This window comes from Colias philodice, chromosome 15, assembly GCF_061535455.1.
Source record: "Colias philodice isolate Cphi_HAF_F1 chromosome 15, ilColPhil1 Martin Lab GWU primary, whole genome shotgun sequence".
In the NCBI taxonomy this organism is placed as follows: domain Eukaryota; kingdom Metazoa; phylum Arthropoda; class Insecta; order Lepidoptera; family Pieridae; genus Colias; species Colias philodice.
In genome coordinates this window covers 11,632,780-11,653,988 of record NC_143100.1, presented here as the reverse complement: position 1 = coordinate 11,653,988, position 21,209 = coordinate 11,632,780, and the positions used below count along the sequence as shown (strand labels likewise).

General features: G+C 32.0%; 1 protein-coding gene across 1 annotated transcript in view; it reads right to left on the bottom strand.

Moving 5' to 3' along the window:
• LOC149482521 (protein O-mannosyl-transferase TMTC1-like) overlaps positions 1-21,209 on the bottom strand; it is a 136,001-nt gene that overhangs the window by 13,906 nt on the left and 100,886 nt on the right. Inside the window, exons 3-6 of the mRNA XM_089704326.1 lie at positions 4,894-5,071; positions 4,031-4,104; positions 2,897-3,034; positions 107-283 (exon numbers count right to left, since the gene is read on the bottom strand). Of these exons, the coding sequence (XP_089560452.1) occupies positions 107-283; positions 2,897-3,034; positions 4,031-4,104; positions 4,894-5,071 (567 nt within the window). The remainder of the gene's footprint in view (positions 1-106; positions 284-2,896; positions 3,035-4,030; positions 4,105-4,893; positions 5,072-21,209) is intronic.

The window sequence follows — 21,209 nt, the reverse complement described above, 5'->3', positions numbered from 1 at the left end:
ATTCCTAAAACCAATTCTCAGTAATCTTTATTGATAGGCAACGAAGTAAACGGATACGACTTATCAATTAAAATATTAAGTGCCAAAAACAATACAACAATCTTACCTCACAAAAAAACTTGGATGGAACGCAGCGGGGTTGTCTTGTGGTGAAAAAACTGGCCAGGTTCCTTGCAAAAGAGCCAACCTAACGCTTATCAATAGGGCTAGAGACACCACTATCTTAATTGTCCTGATTGACAGCCCTGCACATTTCTTCTCGATCTTCAATGTACATATTGATCTGTGTAAAGATATTAGTATTACTTGTAATATTATTTTGTGTAAAAAAAGCGTGTGTGCCGAGCACACGCGTCAGAAGCGAAACTTCTTTGGCGAGATTCAAAGATACCAAAATCGTCGTCTTACTCCATGACGTGATGGAATTCACATGACGCAACCTTGAAATTTTACTCTCAACGCGCCTAAAGAATTTTCAGTTCAAAAATAAGAAAGGTCATGATCATAAATTAAAATAAATAACCCTCATCTTATTTCTTTGATGCAAGTTATTTTTAGACAGACTTGTTCTTGAGATGTATATTGTATAATAATATAATATAAGAACTTATAATGCATTTTCTAACAACGTTGGCGTCTTTCATAGGCAACTTGAGATATTTATTATTTCAATTCCAGGAGCAAAACACTAAGAATAAAGTACAATAATAAACCTTCTATTTTAAACATAATTTTTATTTTTGCATAAATAAATACGCAAAACACAAGGAGATATAGACATAATTATGAAAAAAAAAAATGGTTGCCTGTAAAGTCGGTTTTACGGGCGAAGATTTTACGTGACAACGTCTTTTTCTCGATCATAGTTGAGTGGGAGAGAGACGCAAGGCATTCGGCGGGCCTCTCTCTCGTTCGGTGACTCATCGTAACGTTACCGAGCGCTACACTTTTTCATAAGTGACTCCCAGTCGCAACCTAATTTAAGACGTTGTCACGTCAAAAAATAAGAATGTTAAACCTTTTATTGTGAGGCAGGATTTGAACCTGCGACTGCGATTCCGCTAGACCTTTTCACATTTAAATATTCCAAATGGTAAAAATAATTTATGCCTCTCTATCTAGTCAGACAGTCGTGTGAATGACAAAATACAATGTCTAGTTTTATGTAAGAAATAGCCAAAGAAATAAACACGGATAACGTCGCGGGCGTCAGCTAGTTAATATTATTAATATCCACATAATATACCTACACATTATCTCATAACACATAATATTATCTCATACATAACAACCAATAATGAGCATTATTTCAGTACAAAATTCTCTCACTCACAAAATACACATTAAAACTGTAAATCACCAGAATTCAATAAATAATTACGTGCCGAATCGTATGAGTTTAATTTATATCGTGAGGTGTAAAAACACTGGTATTTATTGCTATATCTGTTATATAATTATTATTATTTTAGTTTAATTGTAACTAAGTGACTATTAATTGTATCTTTGGTGATAATGTTATAATTCGGATGTTAAAAAACGTTACCAAATTAGTTAAACAGTTTTAGAGAAGCGCAAAAAGCTCTGGGACAATAATAGTTTATGATTTAGATATTAAAGATTTCAAACGTGATTGATTCATTATCGACGTTTCGAAGCTTATAATATCGCCAGCGAAAGAATGCTTAGTAATAGGGTTTTGTAATTTCTAATGGAATTTGAAAATAATATCTTAATAATCATTAATTACAGTACAATTCATTTTATTTACAATATGTTTTTCAAATATATTTTCTCGCTTCTATTTTTTTTACGTTAGAATAAACATTACTCAGTCTTCGCGGGAAATTCTGCGAATCTCTTTATGTTATATCAATAAGCAGACATCAAAATTATGTTTTGTGTGTAAGTTTCATGGAACAGATTTGTACTAGAATAAATCTCTGCGAAAATCTAAATGAATAGCTTCAAAGAAGTAATTATTTCTTAATAAAATATCAATAATTATAACATGACATGGGAAGCGTCTTGTATCTTATTAAAGGAATTGAGCAAAAGGCGGCGAAATTTCCATTAAATAATTAATAAGCCAGCCTTTCATGTGAAATGTAAATTTTCTTGAAACGATGTAGTGAGTAGGTAATTTATATAATATTCCATTAAAATATTAAAATAGGTTTCCTTTCATCTCACTGAGCTCTACCTTAAGCAAGTTAAGACTTTCTTTAAATATATTCGGGGGTAATTATCTTGTACGGTGTGCCTCAGGGTAGTAGCTATGGTCCCAGGTTTCTCCTGATCTACGTAGGTATGTAATTTGTTGAATATGGAATTTCAATGTATATATCGACTGTATCATAGCGACATGATACTATTTTTATTATTATAACTCGCAGTTATATTATATTTCTTAAATATAACAATAATTGCTTAAAAGTGAAGCATTAAAAAGCGGTGCTATATATTATGGTGATAATCATGACGTACTCATTTGTACTGTGTTTCTAAAAAAATCGTGTAGTTATTATGTAAAATATAAGTAGACCATCGTCATTACTATTTAAAAGGGTACTTACTTACATCTTAATATTCTTAATCTAATATCTATTATAAAGGCGAAAGTTTGTAAGGATGTATGGATGTATGGATGTATGGATGTATGGATGTATGGATGTATGGATGTATGGATGTTTGTTACTCTTTCACGTAAAAACTACTGAACCGATTACAATGAAATTTAGCACACATATAGAGGGTAACTTGGATTAACACATAGGATAGGTTTTATCCCGGAAATCCCACGGGAACGGGAACTATGCGGGTTTTCCTTTGAAAACGCGGGCGAAGCCGCGGGCGGAAATCTAGTAAAACATAAAACAAATTAAACAATACATACCTTTTAACAAAAGGCCAACATCGGTAGAAGTCAATAACTAGGTTCAGTACGAGGATAGTGATGCCCGTCTCCTTGGCCAGCATACTGAGACCTCCGAGAACCACACTCAGCCATACACTCTTCTTATTACTTGTAGGTCTAGAAGAAATGGTTGAATTTGAGATTGAGTTTGAACATTAAAAATACTGCAGGTCTACTATACCAATTGTATTGTCTATTATTTTAAAAGTCACTCTCTAAAAATATTTAACTTTACTAAGATCAAAATATTTAAAAAATGTCACCAAGTTGCATGCGAATACTAATGGCGTAAGTACATATTACGATTTTAATGTAAATTTTAATATTCATATTTATTATTGGTTTGCTCTATTAAACGTGCCAACTGATTAATATTGTGCAAATTAACTGCTTGGTGGATATATTTCAGTGAACACTTCTTTTTTTTATCAACAAATTGTTTTGGTCTTTTTTGTAGTGTTTATTCTGTTGATAAATATCCCTAATATAATAGGAAAATTCCTAAATCCGTATTAAAGTAATGCAATGAATCATAAAACAATTTACCATACATTAAAAATCGCAAAAAATATCTACAAAAATATAAATAAAACGCCGCCTTACAATTTTTCCGCATTCGAACAATTCGGACCCATTATTTTTCCCTACGATTTTAAAATTAGACCGCTATTATTTCATTCAATCACGTTGGAATATAGGCAAATTGTAAATGGAGTTCAGGCTACCATTTATGGTTATTATCGGAAAGTGGAGCTAAAAGTCCGATCAATGCATTAAATATTAATTGAAAAACGCTTTCATAGTTCTGTTGAAAATGATACATGGTTACATTGTTTCGTAAAATATTTTATAATTAATAAAATATTGAGTAATTAAGTACCTAAAGGACTTTTAAACGTATTTTAAACGCGCGATAAAAGTGCAGTGTTATAGTAAGCTTGGTCACGGAGCAGAATTCGTATTTATTGCTCGCGTAAAATTAGACATTACGAATTTAGTTCAAGAATAGCTTTAAAGGAATTAAAGAGCTCTTTTTATAGAATATAATAAAAGTACGATTCAATTACATCAATCAATAATTATTGCTGACTAAAAAGTCACATATAAACTTACCTATGATACACCAATAATGAGGATAGAAAAAATATACACGCCAGCACATCTGCTCGCCCCACTACTCCTGCTACCTGTAGAAAAAAACCAATAAACTTCAGAACAAGAAAAACAAAACAAAAAAAATACTTTAAAATTAGATAAGTACCTAAAACATTCTATAAAAAGTGAATAAGGTAATAAATCATCGCTCTTAATTACACAATAATAGTGAATTAATATTAAAATCTGCTGTAAATAAAAACAATATATTATTAAGGAGAGAAAATGTTTAGATTTTAATAAAAGAGTAACGAAAAATAAAATAAATTATAATTTGCCGCCAAGGCGAACGTTATAATATTTTTCGCGCGGTTATTTAAAAAAAATAAACATTCGCATGACAGCTGCCACAGACAATATATTTTGTACTGACATGAAAATTTATTATAAAATTCCTAACTTATAATAATATAACGGGACCTGAAAATAAATTTATGTGAGAAATTCGATTAATTACAGTCGAAACTGTGTAGGACTTAATATTTTTAAAGTTATACAATGAATGAAATGAAGCATTAAAATATAAGGACGACCTTTTAATGGACATGGCATGTTGTCTCTATAAAAAAAAATTGTTGCGCAAATTTTAAGATAATTTCTTAGCCCTATATAAATCCATTTAATAATAATTAGATATTATTTTTTAACTACCTGTTCAGTATGTACAGGATGGACAGCAAATAGCAGAGCAGCGAGCACCGTAAACGGGCGTCGCAACCGCGCGATCGTGACGCACGCCCGGGCGACGAGCTCGCAACACGCCGCGTGTAGAAAGACCTTACATGTGTACCACAATCACTTCCAGATATTTATATAATTACCGCTTCAGTATGTACAGGATGGACAGCAAATAGCAGAGCAGCGAGCGCCGCAAACGGGCGTTGCAACCGGGCGATGGTGACGCACGCGCGGGCGACGAGCGCGCAACACGCCGCGTGTAGAACGACGTTGCATGTGTGCCACCACCACGGCCGGAGACCCGCGAGTGCGTAGTTTAATCTGTAACAAGAAAAAACGTATTTATTTTTGCAGGTGAAATCGTCACCACGAAATTAGAGATAGGGGATTATACATTCTTTTTAAGCTTCACTACCTATGTCAAATTGCTTATTTAAATAGAGGAAGAAAATAATCTTAAAAATCTTAAATAGATTAATGGTCTACATTATATTTTATTCGAAAATTATAACTGAACATCTTTTAATGTTATATTAATTCAAGCTAACTCACACATAAAACACGCTTTGAACGCTATCAAACATGCTAAATGAACGCGCACCCTACCTACGTAGATTTCTAACGTTATTCTGGGTAAGTAAACTACATACTAAGACCTTTTTCCCGGCAATTTACCGCGCCGTGCGTGAAAAATTCTTTATAAAACTCCGTGAACGCGTTTCATTTTGCCTTCCTTGAAGTGTACTTTTTACCAGCTCGTACGTGTAAGATGGTAAGGCGTTTCATGCTTTATATGTTTTACTTGAAACTTAGTATAAAAGTTGGTTTAAATATTTGAAATGTAAATACAATTATATAGGATATAAATTGGTGTTTGTATTAATGGAAATTTGTATGAGCATTATAAAACAATCACGCAATCAGGCATCAAACAAATGTAGTCCAGTATTATATATGTATAAAGGGTATATTTTTATAAAACTAAGGCTGAAACTTTTCAGCAATGGATTGCTAAAATAAATATTTATCTACAAAAAAATCTGCTTTAATTAATTTTGATAACATTAGTTAAAATAAAAAAATCTCATTTTACACGCTTTTATTTATATTACATTAAATCGATTTGTAAAACTAAAATAGGTTGTATCTGCCCCTCTAATTGCCCTATTAAAATAAAAATATTTATTCCAATATTCTAAACAGCAATAAAAAACCCGAATTTTTTTATTCAAATCTATTAACAAACACGAAACGGCCATTGGAACAAACGATTAAAAGCAAATACGTGTAAAGATAACATGATTGGCACATGTCATTCGAATACCATGTATTATTTATACCGCACGACAATCCGACATGCAACTAAGCGCAGACGGCACGACACGACAGCGACACGTTATTTTTTACAATATTAATAGCAATACTGACAGTTTAGGAACGAGGATCACGCGACTTCCGCGGAAATATTAAATTGGATCATTATTTTGTGGGAAATCGCTTCTGTTTTCGGAATAGTATTATCGTAGTTATATGCAAATCATACGACATTCAATATTGCAAAATTTTTAAGTTTTTACGACTTAACCCAAATTAACTATTCACGTAATATAAAGAGAAGAAGCTGAAAAATTGTATTCGGGTGATATTTCCTATAATCAAAATGATAAGCCCATACATATTAGGCTTTATCTTATATGTTTATGAATTTGCCATTGTTATATTAATACTGTATTGCATGCCATGCAATGAATGCCCAACTTCCTCCGCCCAAAGACCGCGACTGAATATTCCTAAACATAACCACAGTAATATACAAACTCTGAAGAAATACCATGACAAACTCACACGATACACTAATAAAATCAACACAAGCCAGACAAGTCATCAAAGTGTGAGAAAAGATAAAAGAGCGCTGATTGGTGTTCAACGATATCTGGCACGAAGCTATTAAAAAGCAATCAGCCAGCGGTGTCCACTGTCCTCGATGAAACTTCAGCCGGTCATTGATTATATTTATACGTGTTAGGTATTAGATATGTCTGTGGTTAGGTTATACATAATATTATATTATGTGCTAGGTATAGTACTTATTAGATTTGTCTATGGTTAGGTGGGTTTAGATGGTATACTTTGTAGATTAATTGTAGTACTGTAACATATTTAGAATGTACTGTGTAGGTTGAGATGATACGTATACTTTGTAGAATAGCCGTAGTATTATAACTTCTTAATGTAAGTTTTTGGGCGTATCATGGAATTTGATTTGTCCATGGAAGAAGTTTTATAGGCGGAGAGGCATTGTAAAGTATAATGGTCTGTATTGTTAATTTATAATGAACTAGCTTCCGCCCACGGCTTCGCTCGCGTGGTGTTTTGATAAAAGGTAGCCTATATTCTTTCTCAGGGTCTAAATATTGTCTGTGCCAAATTTCATCTAAATCGGTTAAGAGGTTTATGCGGGAAAACGTAACAGACAGACAGACGGACAGAGTTACTTTCGCATTTATAATATTAGTAGGGATCTGCACTGGTCAATTTAATCAGTCAGATCAGTTTTTCAGGGCGTATTGTGGAAATGTCTTGTCTATGGTAGGTTTAAGGTTAACTCTGTCATAGACAAATTAAAAATACACTTTATTTTCTTTCTTTATTAATTTTAAATTTCAGGACAAACTTCACACACGGCACGATCTGATCCCATACTAAGCTTTCGCTTGTGTTATAGACACCAGCTGATGGCTGATAAACATACATATATAATTTTAAATAAACACTTATATAGATAACTAGTGGTCCGCCCCGGCTTCGCCCGTGGTACATATTTCGCAGTAAAAGGTAGCCTATGTCCTTTCTCGGGTATCAAAATATCTCCATACCAAATTTCATGCAAATTGTTTCAGTAGTTTAGGCGTGATTGAGTAACAGACAGACAGACAGAGTTACTTTCGCATTTATAATATTAGTAAGGATTAACACCCAGACACAGAGTACATAATATCTATGTTCATCACACAAATATTTGCCCCGGGTGGGAATCGAACCCACGACCTATGGCTTGGAAGGCAGGGCCTCTACCAACCAAGCCAACCGGTCAGTCAAAAATTAAGTTTACAATATTCTTGAGTTTTATATGAATGTGTTTGTTACCATCATGAAAGCATTTTAAGGTTAATTACACTGTCCAATGACGTCACACTTCGATGTAATGTTATTATGTCTGTTAAAAGTTTTGTCGCTTACATATTTTATGAGTATTGATTATATTTTCGTTCATATCAGTTTGGAGACATCGGGTGATATGAGGGGAATTAATTTTATTAGTTACCTACGTGTTTTCTACAACTGAGTCTAATAATATGCATTTAAAATTGTAAGGCACAATAATTTTGCCACTCTACTTACATGAAAATTATTGATATACCTAAATTGTGTTATTTTCCTAAGCAGTTAGAAGTCTTTACGAACGTATTTTTTTTTCAACTTATGTAGTTTTTTTAATTTGTTTTATCGCGACAAGTGCAGTGGAATGCAGGTGAAATTAAAATCGATCATACGAAAAGATATTACAAAAAATAATGATGAATGTGATACAATCACATTAAAACAAAATTACGTGTGAAATTTAATTTAGAATTTACATTTTCCGATTGATTTGGCTGAGTGCATGATTAAATTCGTTTGCACGAACCGAAAATAATAGAATTATAATAACTAAAATGCAAATCAAATATTTGTTTCATCAGAATTCAATGAACGACAGCTTATTTTGAGCATGAATATTATATTCCTGTTACATTATAGTATGCGGTGTGGACATCACGTAGATACGTGTTTTTATATTATGTAAATGTTAATCTGGGAAATAATAAAAAAAGTAATGTAGATCCTGCATTTAAACATACTTTTTTCACTATGTAGCATACTGGTCGTTGGATTTTGGGTGGCGAAAGAAGACGAAGTAAATTTGCGCGTATAAAATTTAATACTCAAAATTACAGGGTACGTTAGAACAATGAATTTTTAGAACGAGGGAGTGTACTGCTCGGTGGTTGTGTGGCAAGTAGAAGTGGTAGTGATAGGGTCATCCGCGGCCAATCGTACGGTGCGGTGACGTGATGCCGCGATGACGCAGTAGTAACGTTCCGTTCCACTCGATTTTGTTGCGGCAACACACTATTATACTTACTTCTAATATTATATGAATAGAACTGTGAACAGAACTCAAAGTTACACTGAATTTATTTTACGTTTATTCACTAATCGATATTTCGTGTAGCTTTTCTCTAAAGCTTAGCTAAATCTAAAGCTTCAATCGAATATGCAAAAGCAAATTAAATTCGATATACGAAAAATATATGCAATTAATCAAGACGACGAAAGGTATCATTAAATTTTACAAATCCAGTCCAACTGCTATTCCCACCAATAATTAAAAAAATTGGTTGTCTGTAAAGTCGGTTTACTGACGATAGTTGAACGTGACAACGTCCGATTGTGCTTCTTTGTCGCTCGTTACGCGCTCTCGCTTGCACTTCAAGCTTTACATGGAACGCCTCTGAGCGAGGTAACGCCGCATGAGTCATGTCAGTTTAAGACGTTGTCACGTCAAAAATTTAAACTACCAATAAAATTACAAATTCATATCCACAAAATATAACACGCTAGCGCGGTTTCATTAGCGAAGACAGCGGTCGACGAAACCAATTTAAAACTTAACATGAAGGTGAAATGCCTGAGGTATATAATTTAAGTTCGTAAACGTGGTTCCGTAGTCTTGAAACAATGTTCGAGTTCGCAAGCTTTGAATAGCTGGTAATACTGTCTATCCTAACTTGTTCGTGAACACGGGCTATGCAGCGTCACCCGTATTTGAGGTTAGAAGAAAAATAGTGAAGATTTTCTCAGCATGAAGGAATATTCAAAATATATAGTTAAGATTAAATTTTAAGTTTTTCTCGTGATTAAGGAATATTCAAAATATAAAGTTAAATTAGGTATTTAAGATTAAATTTTTAAATAATAGAAATTGAACACGAGGCGGGATGTTTTAGTTGATTGATCAAAAAAAAATGACAAAGGCTATTTGCAATGCATAGTGTTAATAATTTTAGAATCCATTTTTATCCTATCCCATCTGTATTATGTGCAAATATCTGTTGAACGATTTAAAAGTGATAAAGTTACAGATAGACAAACACGACGTTCCTTTTTAGAAGTGGCTGTAACACCTAATATAAGCACTTAACTGAAAATGTGAAAAAAACTCATTCCAGACTCGTTGATTAGTTAAATAGTAGCATTAATTGTAAATCTAGCTATAAATCTATTTTCAAGCAAAACATATTAACATTAAGTTATCAAGATAAATACCTACAAAGACAAGGTTATATCATCGTTGAATTTTGTCATAAATACTAATATCATAAAGAGGTAAACTTTCTAACTTATGTTGAGAGACAGTAATCCTCGAAAGAACTCATACGAAAATTAAAATTTTCAACTAACGGGCGAAACTGTAGCAAGCATGTACTTATATTATATTATTTTCATCAACTCATTCTACAAAACTTCATTTGCCATTGTACAATATTTAATTACAAAAAATACAATGCATTTTTCATTGAAACAATGACGTCACTATTTACAGGCATTCAGCTGGTCCTGAAATATGCTCTAGGAATGAGACCGATGGAATGACGTTTGAAAAATGGATCTCTCCAACACGATGACACTCTTGTTCGTTCGTTCATTCATTACAAAGTGTCATTATCTATTTCTCGTTAGTTTGCATTGTTCCGGTATCAATTGTGTTGTTAATTAACGGATAATTGCTAATGATGTATTAAGCTTGTATAGAAACTGTAGTATGGGTAATGAGGAAAAATTGTATTTGTTTGGGTTCCGTGGAGTACTGTTTAACTTTTTTTTTAAAGTGCTGTTGTAGATAGGTAGTTATAATATAATATACAAGTTATAAAATTATATTTTACTTTTCTTTCCGATTCAAAAGTGCTTCTATAAGAAGAAATTTTTTAATTGAATAAATAAATATTTGAGTTTGAGTTTTGTAACATACTTATAGAAATACACAATCTAATGAAAAATACGTGAATATAAGTTATTTTAAACACATTTTACATCCATAAATTAGATTGAATATTTTTGTAATAAAATAGGGTATCTCATATTAATAGTTGCTCTAACTATTTATAACATTTAATCTAAATAATGTATAAAACTTTACCCGATCTATTTGTAACCAAAAAGCCCTTATACTGAAATAAATAATTCATGAAGCAGTATTCAAAAATAGCTTGGCTAGCACTGATTTATTTTAAAATAGTATTTACTATAATTATTATTGCTAGAATTTGATATTGTTCTCATTTTGCAAACAAAACTAGTTTTGAAATATTATTTAGAGATAAAATTTTATTATTTTACCTCAAAATAGAGCTTTATTCACACAATACCGAAATGTTTAAGCATTCATAAGCGCCTATACGTAAAAAGTTATTTCAAGTAGGTATTATATGGGCGCTGTAGTACATGATATATGATTTTCTATACTTACAAGTACATTATGATCACCCTTCTGTGACCTAACAGACATACATTTTTTGTTAGTCTCGTAACCACTGTACCAAGGAGGTGGTCCAAAATGCATTGTTTCAACAATTGCAATGTTCTGGGTTCGATATCGGAAATGGTTATAGCAGCTATATTTAAATAGAAAAAGTGTCACTGTTCGATTTTGTTTATACCGGAGTGATACTGTTTAATAACTATTTTAATACTAGCTGTGCCGCGCGGTTTCACCCGCATTGCTCCGCTCCCGTTGGTCTTAGCGTGATGATATACAGCCTATAGCCTTCCTCGATGAATAGGCTATCTAACACTGAAAGAATTTTTCAAATCGGACCAGTAGTTCCTGAAATTAGCGCGTTCAAACAAACAAACTCTTCAGCTCCATAATATTAGTATAGATTTCAAATTTAGAACATTTTAATTGCAATAACACCTTTAGTCTGATCTAAGGCACGATAGTAAATAATAACAAAACGAAACTTTAAAATAGAATCAAAACATATCTACAATAGAAAATAGTTGAAACCTTTCAACATTGAAGCATTGAGTGCAGCTACACCGTTATTATCTATTTTTCATTATTAGAAAGCTATTATAAGAATGAATGGTTCGCTAAGACTGTACGAGGCAATTATTTCAATTTCCTTTTGTATTATTAAGTGCTCATATTTTCCGTTAAATGCAGACTAAATACAAACTTATGTTTATTTTACATGCATAATGCGCTGTGGCAGTTAAAGAAAATTGTTTTTATGAAATACAGGACTTAAGATATTATATCCATACTAATATTATAAATGCGAAAGTAACTCTGTCTGTCTGTCTGTTACTCAATCACGCCTTAACTACTGAACCAATTTGCATGAAATTTGGTATAGAGATATTTTGATACCCGAGAAAGGACATAGGATAGGTTTTATCCCGGAAATCCTACGGGAACGTGTTTTTCTTTGAAAACGCGGGCGAAGCCGCGGGCGGAAAGCTAGTATTTTATATGTTTAGATAGGATTGTATTTTCTTCTTATACCTATTGTCAATTTTATTCTGTTTGAGTAGTAGTTCCTTTTCTTTTTGCATGAATAACTGGTTTCCGGAATTGTATAATGTATATCTTTAAATTTTATTCAAATACTAACTTCGAGCTTCGGCAAAATTAATAGCGTTGGAGGTTGTCCTTGAACAAACTTACGTAGGTACTACTTGTTTTGAGGAATTACTTCAGAGATTTAATTTATCCCCATTTTATTGCGATAATTTATATAAACCCGCTTGAGACCAAATCATCATGGGGACACAACTATGAAATATCAAACAAAATATATATAAAAAAATTGCAGAACGATTTTCAGCAATCAAAATTTCACCCACAACCGTTCAGCAATTCTTGTGTTCACATTTACCAACGTCCATACATAAAATTACCTTATTTTATTAGATACCATCTCACATAAATAATTCCATTGCTTAATGACATGTCACGCTGAGCTTGCTCATAAAATATTTATTTGCTGACAAAAAATACAAATCCATAGCATTTCGTTAATTATCTTGAATCTATTGTCAGTCGATAGGTTCAAGGTGTTTATAAAATATTCACATGAACTCATTAATAACATTGTCCATTATTCGAATGGATGTGGCACTCGAAAGATAACGTACTTGAGTAAATAATTGTGCTTTTGTTTTTTGTAAAAATGTTCTAATAATGACAAGTTATGGAAAAACAAAAGAGCATTTTACGGTACATAATTGATAGCGGCTTTCATTAAATAGATACATATCGTTAAAAAATAAAGAGCTTTACCTGTTATCGCAAAAACAAAAGCCTAAGTAGTTAAATAGCTAAGGATATTAATTGTGTGAACACATATTATCACGTGGTAAAAAGCCAGGAGACAAAGCCAATTATACTCTATCGGACGTGTAATAAATATTGTCTCGGGCCTGAAGTTATAGATAATCATAATCACTCCGGGTAAGTTCGTTTAATTGCATAATTATACTCTATAATCGAGATCGATATTATCAGTTATGTAGCAATAATTTCATATATTTACCAAATGTACACAGACAACGTAATACAAATAAACATAAAAAGCAATGTAACGATGTAAGCAGACCAAAAACTTTTTATCCTGCGCGTGACAAATGACACAGAGTGACGTGACACGATGGCTTCTCCATGCGTGACGCCCTCCGTGTTTCAAATTGATTTGAAATAGGACAAATGATTTTGGTGTAAAACTAGTTGCGTTATAGTTGCGTTATAGTTATGTTATAGTTCGTTATAGTTATGTTGGTGTGAGAGAGCGGCTTTGAAAGATTAATTTTCTTAAATTTCCTACTTCATTTAAGAGTAACAAATATAAGTTATTATTTTTTGTTATCAATAATTGATATTAGTTTAGTTATCAATAATTGATATTAGTTTATTAGATTTAGTTTAATTAACGACAAGTATGATTGTGTGTATGCTTGTATGTTTGTATGTTAGATAGATAAAATCGAAATCGAATTAACCGATTGACAGTTCTTTATACATATTATTATATTAATTATACTATGTAATCTAAGAATTTATTTAGATTTCAATCATAGCAAAGTCTGGGCATGTATTTAGATTCCAAAAACCTCAATTTGAATTACACGAAAAAGGTTTGTAGCAGACTGTTAAAAGAATAAAGCTTATTAATTTTACTCAACAATTTAGCTATTTCACAAAGCTATTATAACTTTGGAATCGACCTAAGCCTTCATCTGTATTCAAAAATATTAAAAAGAGGCTTAATATTCTATCTTCAGACCTACCCTTAGGCTGACAAGTCCTTTACTGAAACAAACGTTATTATTTATCTTTAACAATAACTCTGTTAAAGGTACACTTTTGATATCTTAAAAATTCATATTGTAATTTACCTTATAACGATTGGGTAACTTTAAGAAAAGACGTGACGTGTGATACTTTTATTCTTCTTTTGTTTCATATTGTATATTCGCCTACTCTTTCCAAATAAGGTCAATATGGTGTTCTGTGGTTGCTTGTTACAACCGCGCGGAATTGGGTTCGGCACCCGGTAAAGATTGATAAAGATTCTACGAGTTGCGAGTAAAGAAGACTGATCTATACACACGTCTACTATAATAATATATTGGATATGTTACCGTCTTCTAAACACGTCATAATATTATCATCTGTTGTAGCAACTGCATTGCTGAATTGTGCAATTATCTTTTCCACATTATATTGTCATTTATCTACAAATATATTAGGGGCTAGCCTAGGGGCTGATCTGTTGTTTTAACCTACTCAATATTAGGTAATACAAATTATAATCATAACTTAATCGATAGACTCTTCGAGTTCATTTGCATGCATTGTAACCTAAATAAGATCCTTGGTCCTTTACTTCCATGTGTAAATAAGCCAAATAAGATTGATTTCCGGTAATAACACTTATTACCGGAACCTACCTTACCTAAAATACCTTCAAACTACAAAATATAGAGATCAAATGGAGCGGTATTTTTAGACTGATTTATTTATTTATGAACAATATCTATTATATAAATATATATTGAATTGAAGCCAGTTGTTTTCACCATGATGAGTAGACAACCCCCTTCTCTATCAGGTAAAGTGGTAATACAAAGTTTGGGGATTAACCACCATTCATTCGATTAGTTAGGGATTCCTCTTCCTCCTCTTGTAAATAAGCTCCATAAGATGGCTTCTAATACCTAACACAACTTTAATACCTTAAAACAGAACATAAAGATCAAATGGAGCGGTATTTTTATACTGATTTACAGTTATTGCGGCACCTGGACGTTTGTTGTGCTGTATTTTATTGGCAGCCTGTGTGACTGGGCCGTTATGTGGATACGATTTGAAATAAGTTATGGCCAGATATGGCTTGACCTAGGCTGAGAATAGCGTAATGTGCTTCACAGAATTTTTTGGAAAAAATTGTCACAAATTAAAGATTTTTTGAAGTGAAGTACTGTAGGCGCGTTGAGAATAAAATTTCAAAGTCGCGTCATGGGTATTGCCATGACGCGACCTTGAAATTTTATATTATCATGTCTTAATCAAATATCTTGCCAAATAAGTTTCACTTCTGACACGTGTGCTCGGCACACACACTCTTTTTTATTTATACGCATTTAACTCAATATATTATACTCCAGAATGTGACGTGGGATTAAAATAATATGGATTGATATCTGATGTTGAGTAATTGCGTGAATGCAGTTTTCCTGTCCTCATATTAATTATCATTGAAAGCATGATGAAGGCATTGTGTATTAAATTTTATGTTGATCGGTCGATGTCATGTGCAATTGGTGCACCTACGTACGGACTACGACCAAATAAGGAGTTTATCTCAAATTGTGATGGATATCAACCTAAAACTCTGTAATCTGACTAAGCTAAAATACACACTAAGACTAACCGCTCGTCATTTATCGCTTGCTTCCAGCACGTGGCTCGCTTTACGCTAATCGAGTGCAGTGGAACACCTGCCTTAAATCGGTAATGGCTTTTTATTGCAACTTACCCGAAAAATATAATAAACTAGCTTTTACGGTAGGTACTCCATTATGTTAGTTGAAAAATTGAACCATGTATTTGAAATCGTGAATTTTGTACTAATATTTTTTTTTATTGTAACACTATAAACATGAAACCAAATTATATTAATTCATCTAAATATAACTTGCACACTTAACTGACTATAATTATTGAGGCTGTAAACCAAGCAAAACATTGTTTCATAGCTTTTACACGACTACCTTGAGCTTACTTACGCTTACCAATTTAGGACAAATTATATGAGACATAAAGAATGAATATATATTATAACAATAAGTAACACAACAGATTATAAAAAAATGTGCGTGTACTAGTGTACACACGTAAGAAGTGAAACTTCTTTATGGCCTTATTTTTTTTAAATAATTTACTTACTATGTGCAACTTTACAGAAATACGTCGAATCACGCGTGGTAGGGATAAGAAAAAGATGGTGCGTAACGGAAAAATGTCACGCGTAACGGAAAAATGTTACACTAAATTTATTCCAACCCCGATAAAGAAGTTCCACTTCAAAAATAGATCAAATAAAATAAACTCTGAAAATAAAGAAAACATTCGTCATTCACAAAATGAAATACAAAATAAACGAAGTTACCACACAATTTAAATAGCCAACATCAACAATGATCATACAAAAGAAGCAACAGCAGTTCATTCCGTATTTTAAACCCACAGTCACAACGAATTTTAGAACCATTGAAAGGTCTTATGCAGATCCTACTGCAAATAGTTCAGTTCATTCGTCCATCAATCCATTCAGATCTTCATTCGTTCATTCATTTACCAGCTGACGTCACAAATGATGTATTAAACTTTTGCATTGAACGAGAGCTATTGTTGAAATCGTTTCATTGTTTAAATTAAATACTGTGAGATTTGTTGGTTAACTTCTTTTATATCGATGAATGAATGATGACGTCACGCAATTGGAATCCGTTGATATGAGATTGAAAAGGCTTCTGGAATGTTTTGATGAATGGAAACTGCTTTTGATTTACGTTTATTAAAGGATTTTAAGAAGCTTATGAATGTATTATTTTTCTAGGTTTTGGTGTCAGTTCATCAATGTCTTTGTCCTATATTATAACGATTACGTAATACGTAGTATTAAAAAAAATGATCTCAATATCAACTTCTTCACATTTCTAATAATACAATTGAATTATTATATCCGACCAAAGAAGCAACCGGTAATCTCAACATAAGAATATGAATACCAACACAGTCCGCGCACATACTTTCCAATCTTCTTTTTACAACTGCAAAATCGAGTGTTAGTTAAAATTCAAAGAAATTGTACATTCGTAAGTTACAAGCGAATTTTTCGCTATGTGCAGCGTAATGCAGTGCAAATTCGATCGGAGGCTGTATTAGAGGATTCCCAACACGCGTCCAACTAACGAAGCCTTGCCAAAGTTTCCCGTTCAATTGGCTAAGAAATCTTGCAAGAACTGAAGAAAATTACCATTAGTTCTGCTTGCTGAGTTTCATGATAACAATTTTCTATTCACGTTTCGTCTGGGGTAAAGATTATCATGCTTATTTTGTTGTATGCCTAAAATCTCATGTGTCTAAGGAGCCTATATTCGAGCTAGATATTGAACAACAAATCAATAAAAACTGCATTAAATTGGACGCGATAGTTATTGCATTACGTTTAATTATAAACATTAAACAGGTAGATATAAAAATTACAAAGCTTCTGTTGCTCTAGTATAGAAAATAGATAAACTCTTAAATATCTACACGATTTCCAAATTAGTAACTGATATGCTTATCAGTTCTTGATACATAATTAATTAATTCTGAGCAAAGTTGTTGTTTTTTACGACGAGAAGTGTAATTTTTTCATGAATTGTTTTATATTCTCTATATTTTATAGTTGAACAATGTGATTCCTCTTCCCTTCTTATTAATTAAAGACGATTTTTTATTGATGTTGTGAATGTCATGAAACCTAGCAGTCTATTTTTAAACCGACTCGCTTTGAGCGCAAAATTTTAAGAGTAATTAAGCAGTGCTTTTAATATTTTTAAATGAAGATAATATTGAAAACTTGGTCAAGTTTAATGGTGCTTATAAATGGAAATCTTGTTTACACGTGTACGTCAATAACACTACAGATTCTCATTATTCGAAGCCAAACAATTATTTAATTAATATTGTTTATTGTTATGTGAATGTCAAGAATATTTTGGCATAATTAATATAGTTTAAGATTTTGGTACAGCTACTAATATTGTTCACGCTAAAATCAGTGTTGATGGAAGGAATTATAGGAAACTACAAATTTCTTTGTACAAAAAATAGTTAAGTTTTGAATAAAAATATATAGCGATAAAACAATATCGGAATTTCATTCAGTAACCAAGTATAAGTACATGGAGTAATAATAACTATAATAATTATATATTTTCTTAAATATAAATATAATATCAATTACAAACTGTAGTACAATCTGTTTTTAATTGAGTTTAAGTGTATTTGTTTGGTTATTTTATCATTGTCTTCTCTATTCAGATGAATTTAATTCCGATTTCTTAGAATAGGGTTTCTATCATTAAAATAAATAAACCGATTTGTTTAATGTAATTCGATATCTAAATAATGTGTTTTATGTCTTTTATTCAGTTACAAAACAATGGATTGAATGAATAAATGTTTTGAAGTAATTGGAGTGTTTATTTTGATTATACATAACATGAGAATAAAACAATCCCTATTTATATATGTTGATGTCACAATATAATACCTACTTATAATTAGTATAAGTAAAATACGTTATAAATCAGGTTTTAAATAAGACGTAACGAAGTAGAAAACGTTCAAGGTTGGTTAGTTGAAATTTGATATTTCAATCTCTATAAAGAGAGAGGATCCAGTCATCAATTCAAATATTTTTGTAAACCATTTGAGATAATGGTCTTGCTAGTTTAAAAAAACGCGCTCCTAAGTCCACTTTAAACCCTTCACAGGAAAACCCAGTGAATTACGTAGTTCCAAGCTTCAATTTAGTTTTAAGTAATACTATTTCTCAACTTCGCGGTTCAAATGTAAGCATTCGCTATGACAAGTGTGCTGTTTTGTTCCGTTTTACAGACAAGGGACCTTTTAGGAAAGTCGCTACGGTATAACCACTTTTATACCAAGGGGATAGAGGCTAAAATCGCTTGCAGTTTTCCCCGTTGGTGACATGATGTGAATTTTAAAAAGCGATGCCTGTTTCTCGGCCAATTAGAAGCAAATGGCGTATTTTGCGCTGCTCAGTGGATTTTTGCTCGTGGCTTGTGTCGCAGCTTGTCATTGGAATTAGCGGGTGCTCCTGTTTAATTAAAAGATGTTCATAGTGAGGTACTTGCACCAAAAAATACAGTACAGATATTTTCCGAACGGCTTATTGTGAATTTCAATAGCGCTTTTGTTAAATTGGAAGTTTGATTGAGATGATTGTTTGAGTATTGTACTTTTTGACACTGTGAAAATTGGGAAATATTTTTTGATTTTTAATCCTAGAAACTATCGATTTTTTATGATTGTACCCACAGAAAATTGTTATGAGGGGATTAATTATGTGAATTACTTATAGATATTTCATTCGTATTTTCTTTGACTTACTTTAATCGTTGTTGTTATAGCGACGATATATAATCGTTGTTGTATCAATGTCTCTCGATTTTAATTTTAATTTCTATTGTTTAAAACAACTTTATACACCTATCTTCATTATATATTAAGTACAAGTAAAAACTCAATCTCACTTCACTCAACAAAAAATGTACATATTTTTCATAGAACCTATATTATCCTTCACGTAGAAGACGCGTGATCGTCGGATGAATAATGGCGAAGGTTCGGGAACATTGCGAATTTCCCGCCAAAAGGACCGGAGTTGAAAAGTTTGTATACAGATTGTATATTGATAATATTTGTTTACTTTACTTTTTAACATTATACTAGTTACCACCTCTGGTTTCTTCTGCATGGACTAGTGTTTAATGAAGAGAAATCCAAAAATCTTCAAACCTCAAATATTTTATAATGTTTTATTTAGAAGCTAAATACTTACGGCAATTTGAGGACCTACCATAATAATTTTATTTTAATTTAGTTAAGACACTTCCAGAAAGTTCGATATAAAAGTTTTTCAAAGTGAGGAAGTCAAAAGGTTGAAGTAAGATACTTCTGAGCTGTTTCTGAACTTAAATAGAGGTCAGTAAATAATCTTAATTATTAGATAAACTATATTTATTATTAATTTAAATTCCATTAGTGATTGCATAGTTTATAGTCAGGATTCTAATTTTATAAAGTTTTTTTGTTTGTTTGAATGCGCTAATCTCAGGAACTACTACTACTAATCTCAGGTCCGATTTGAAAAATTCTTTCAGTATTTGATAGCCCATTTATCAAGGAAGGCTATAATATATCATAACGCTAAGACCAACAGGAGCGGAACAATGCGTTTTACCCGCACACCAAAGCTAGTGTGAAAACAAATAAAAACTGGATCTTTTACAATAATTTAGGCGATATTCTATTACAGAATCATATTCAACGCTTCAAGCGCCGGCTAGATTTATCTTGAATTGCTTTACAAAAATGGATGAAATAAATTATCAAACTAAAATAATTTAAAACCTGATTATTATTCTAAAAGAAATCTTAAAATGTAGCTTCCAGTACCATCTGGTGACATCATGGACAGTGGACACTGCAAACTTTTAAAATATGTATAACGCTTGTATATTTAGGGTTACCACCTTTGCAGTTTATTTTAATAGTGGGCAGCTGAATTATTAAAAGAAAAATATTTAAACTTGATCATGGATATTGTCCTCCCATAGCCTCACCAATATAAATAGAAATATAGAGCGAACAAAAAAATCTGTGATATTTTTATCCCTTGAAATAATGCATGAAATCGTATTCAACGAAAACAAGTGAAATTAGTTTCGTTTCGTTATTATAATATGAATCAGAAGTTGAATTTTAAACATTCTTTAAATAAATTTCAAAATAAACTTTATGGAACAAAATATTTCCAGTGATTCATTTTATATAGCTGACAACCCTACATTCCGGCAGCAGCTGGACCTCTTAATTTTATCTCGGAGAGGCTTTTTTCCCGATACTAGTTTTACTCAAGTTATTTTTTGTTGCAAAGTAAAATATTGACAGAGTTTGAGACGTGTCCTGAGGAAGTTTGGAACTACTTATTGGTATGAAGGGTTTAAAAGCAAAATTGAGACAAATATAAGGTACCTATACTGTAAA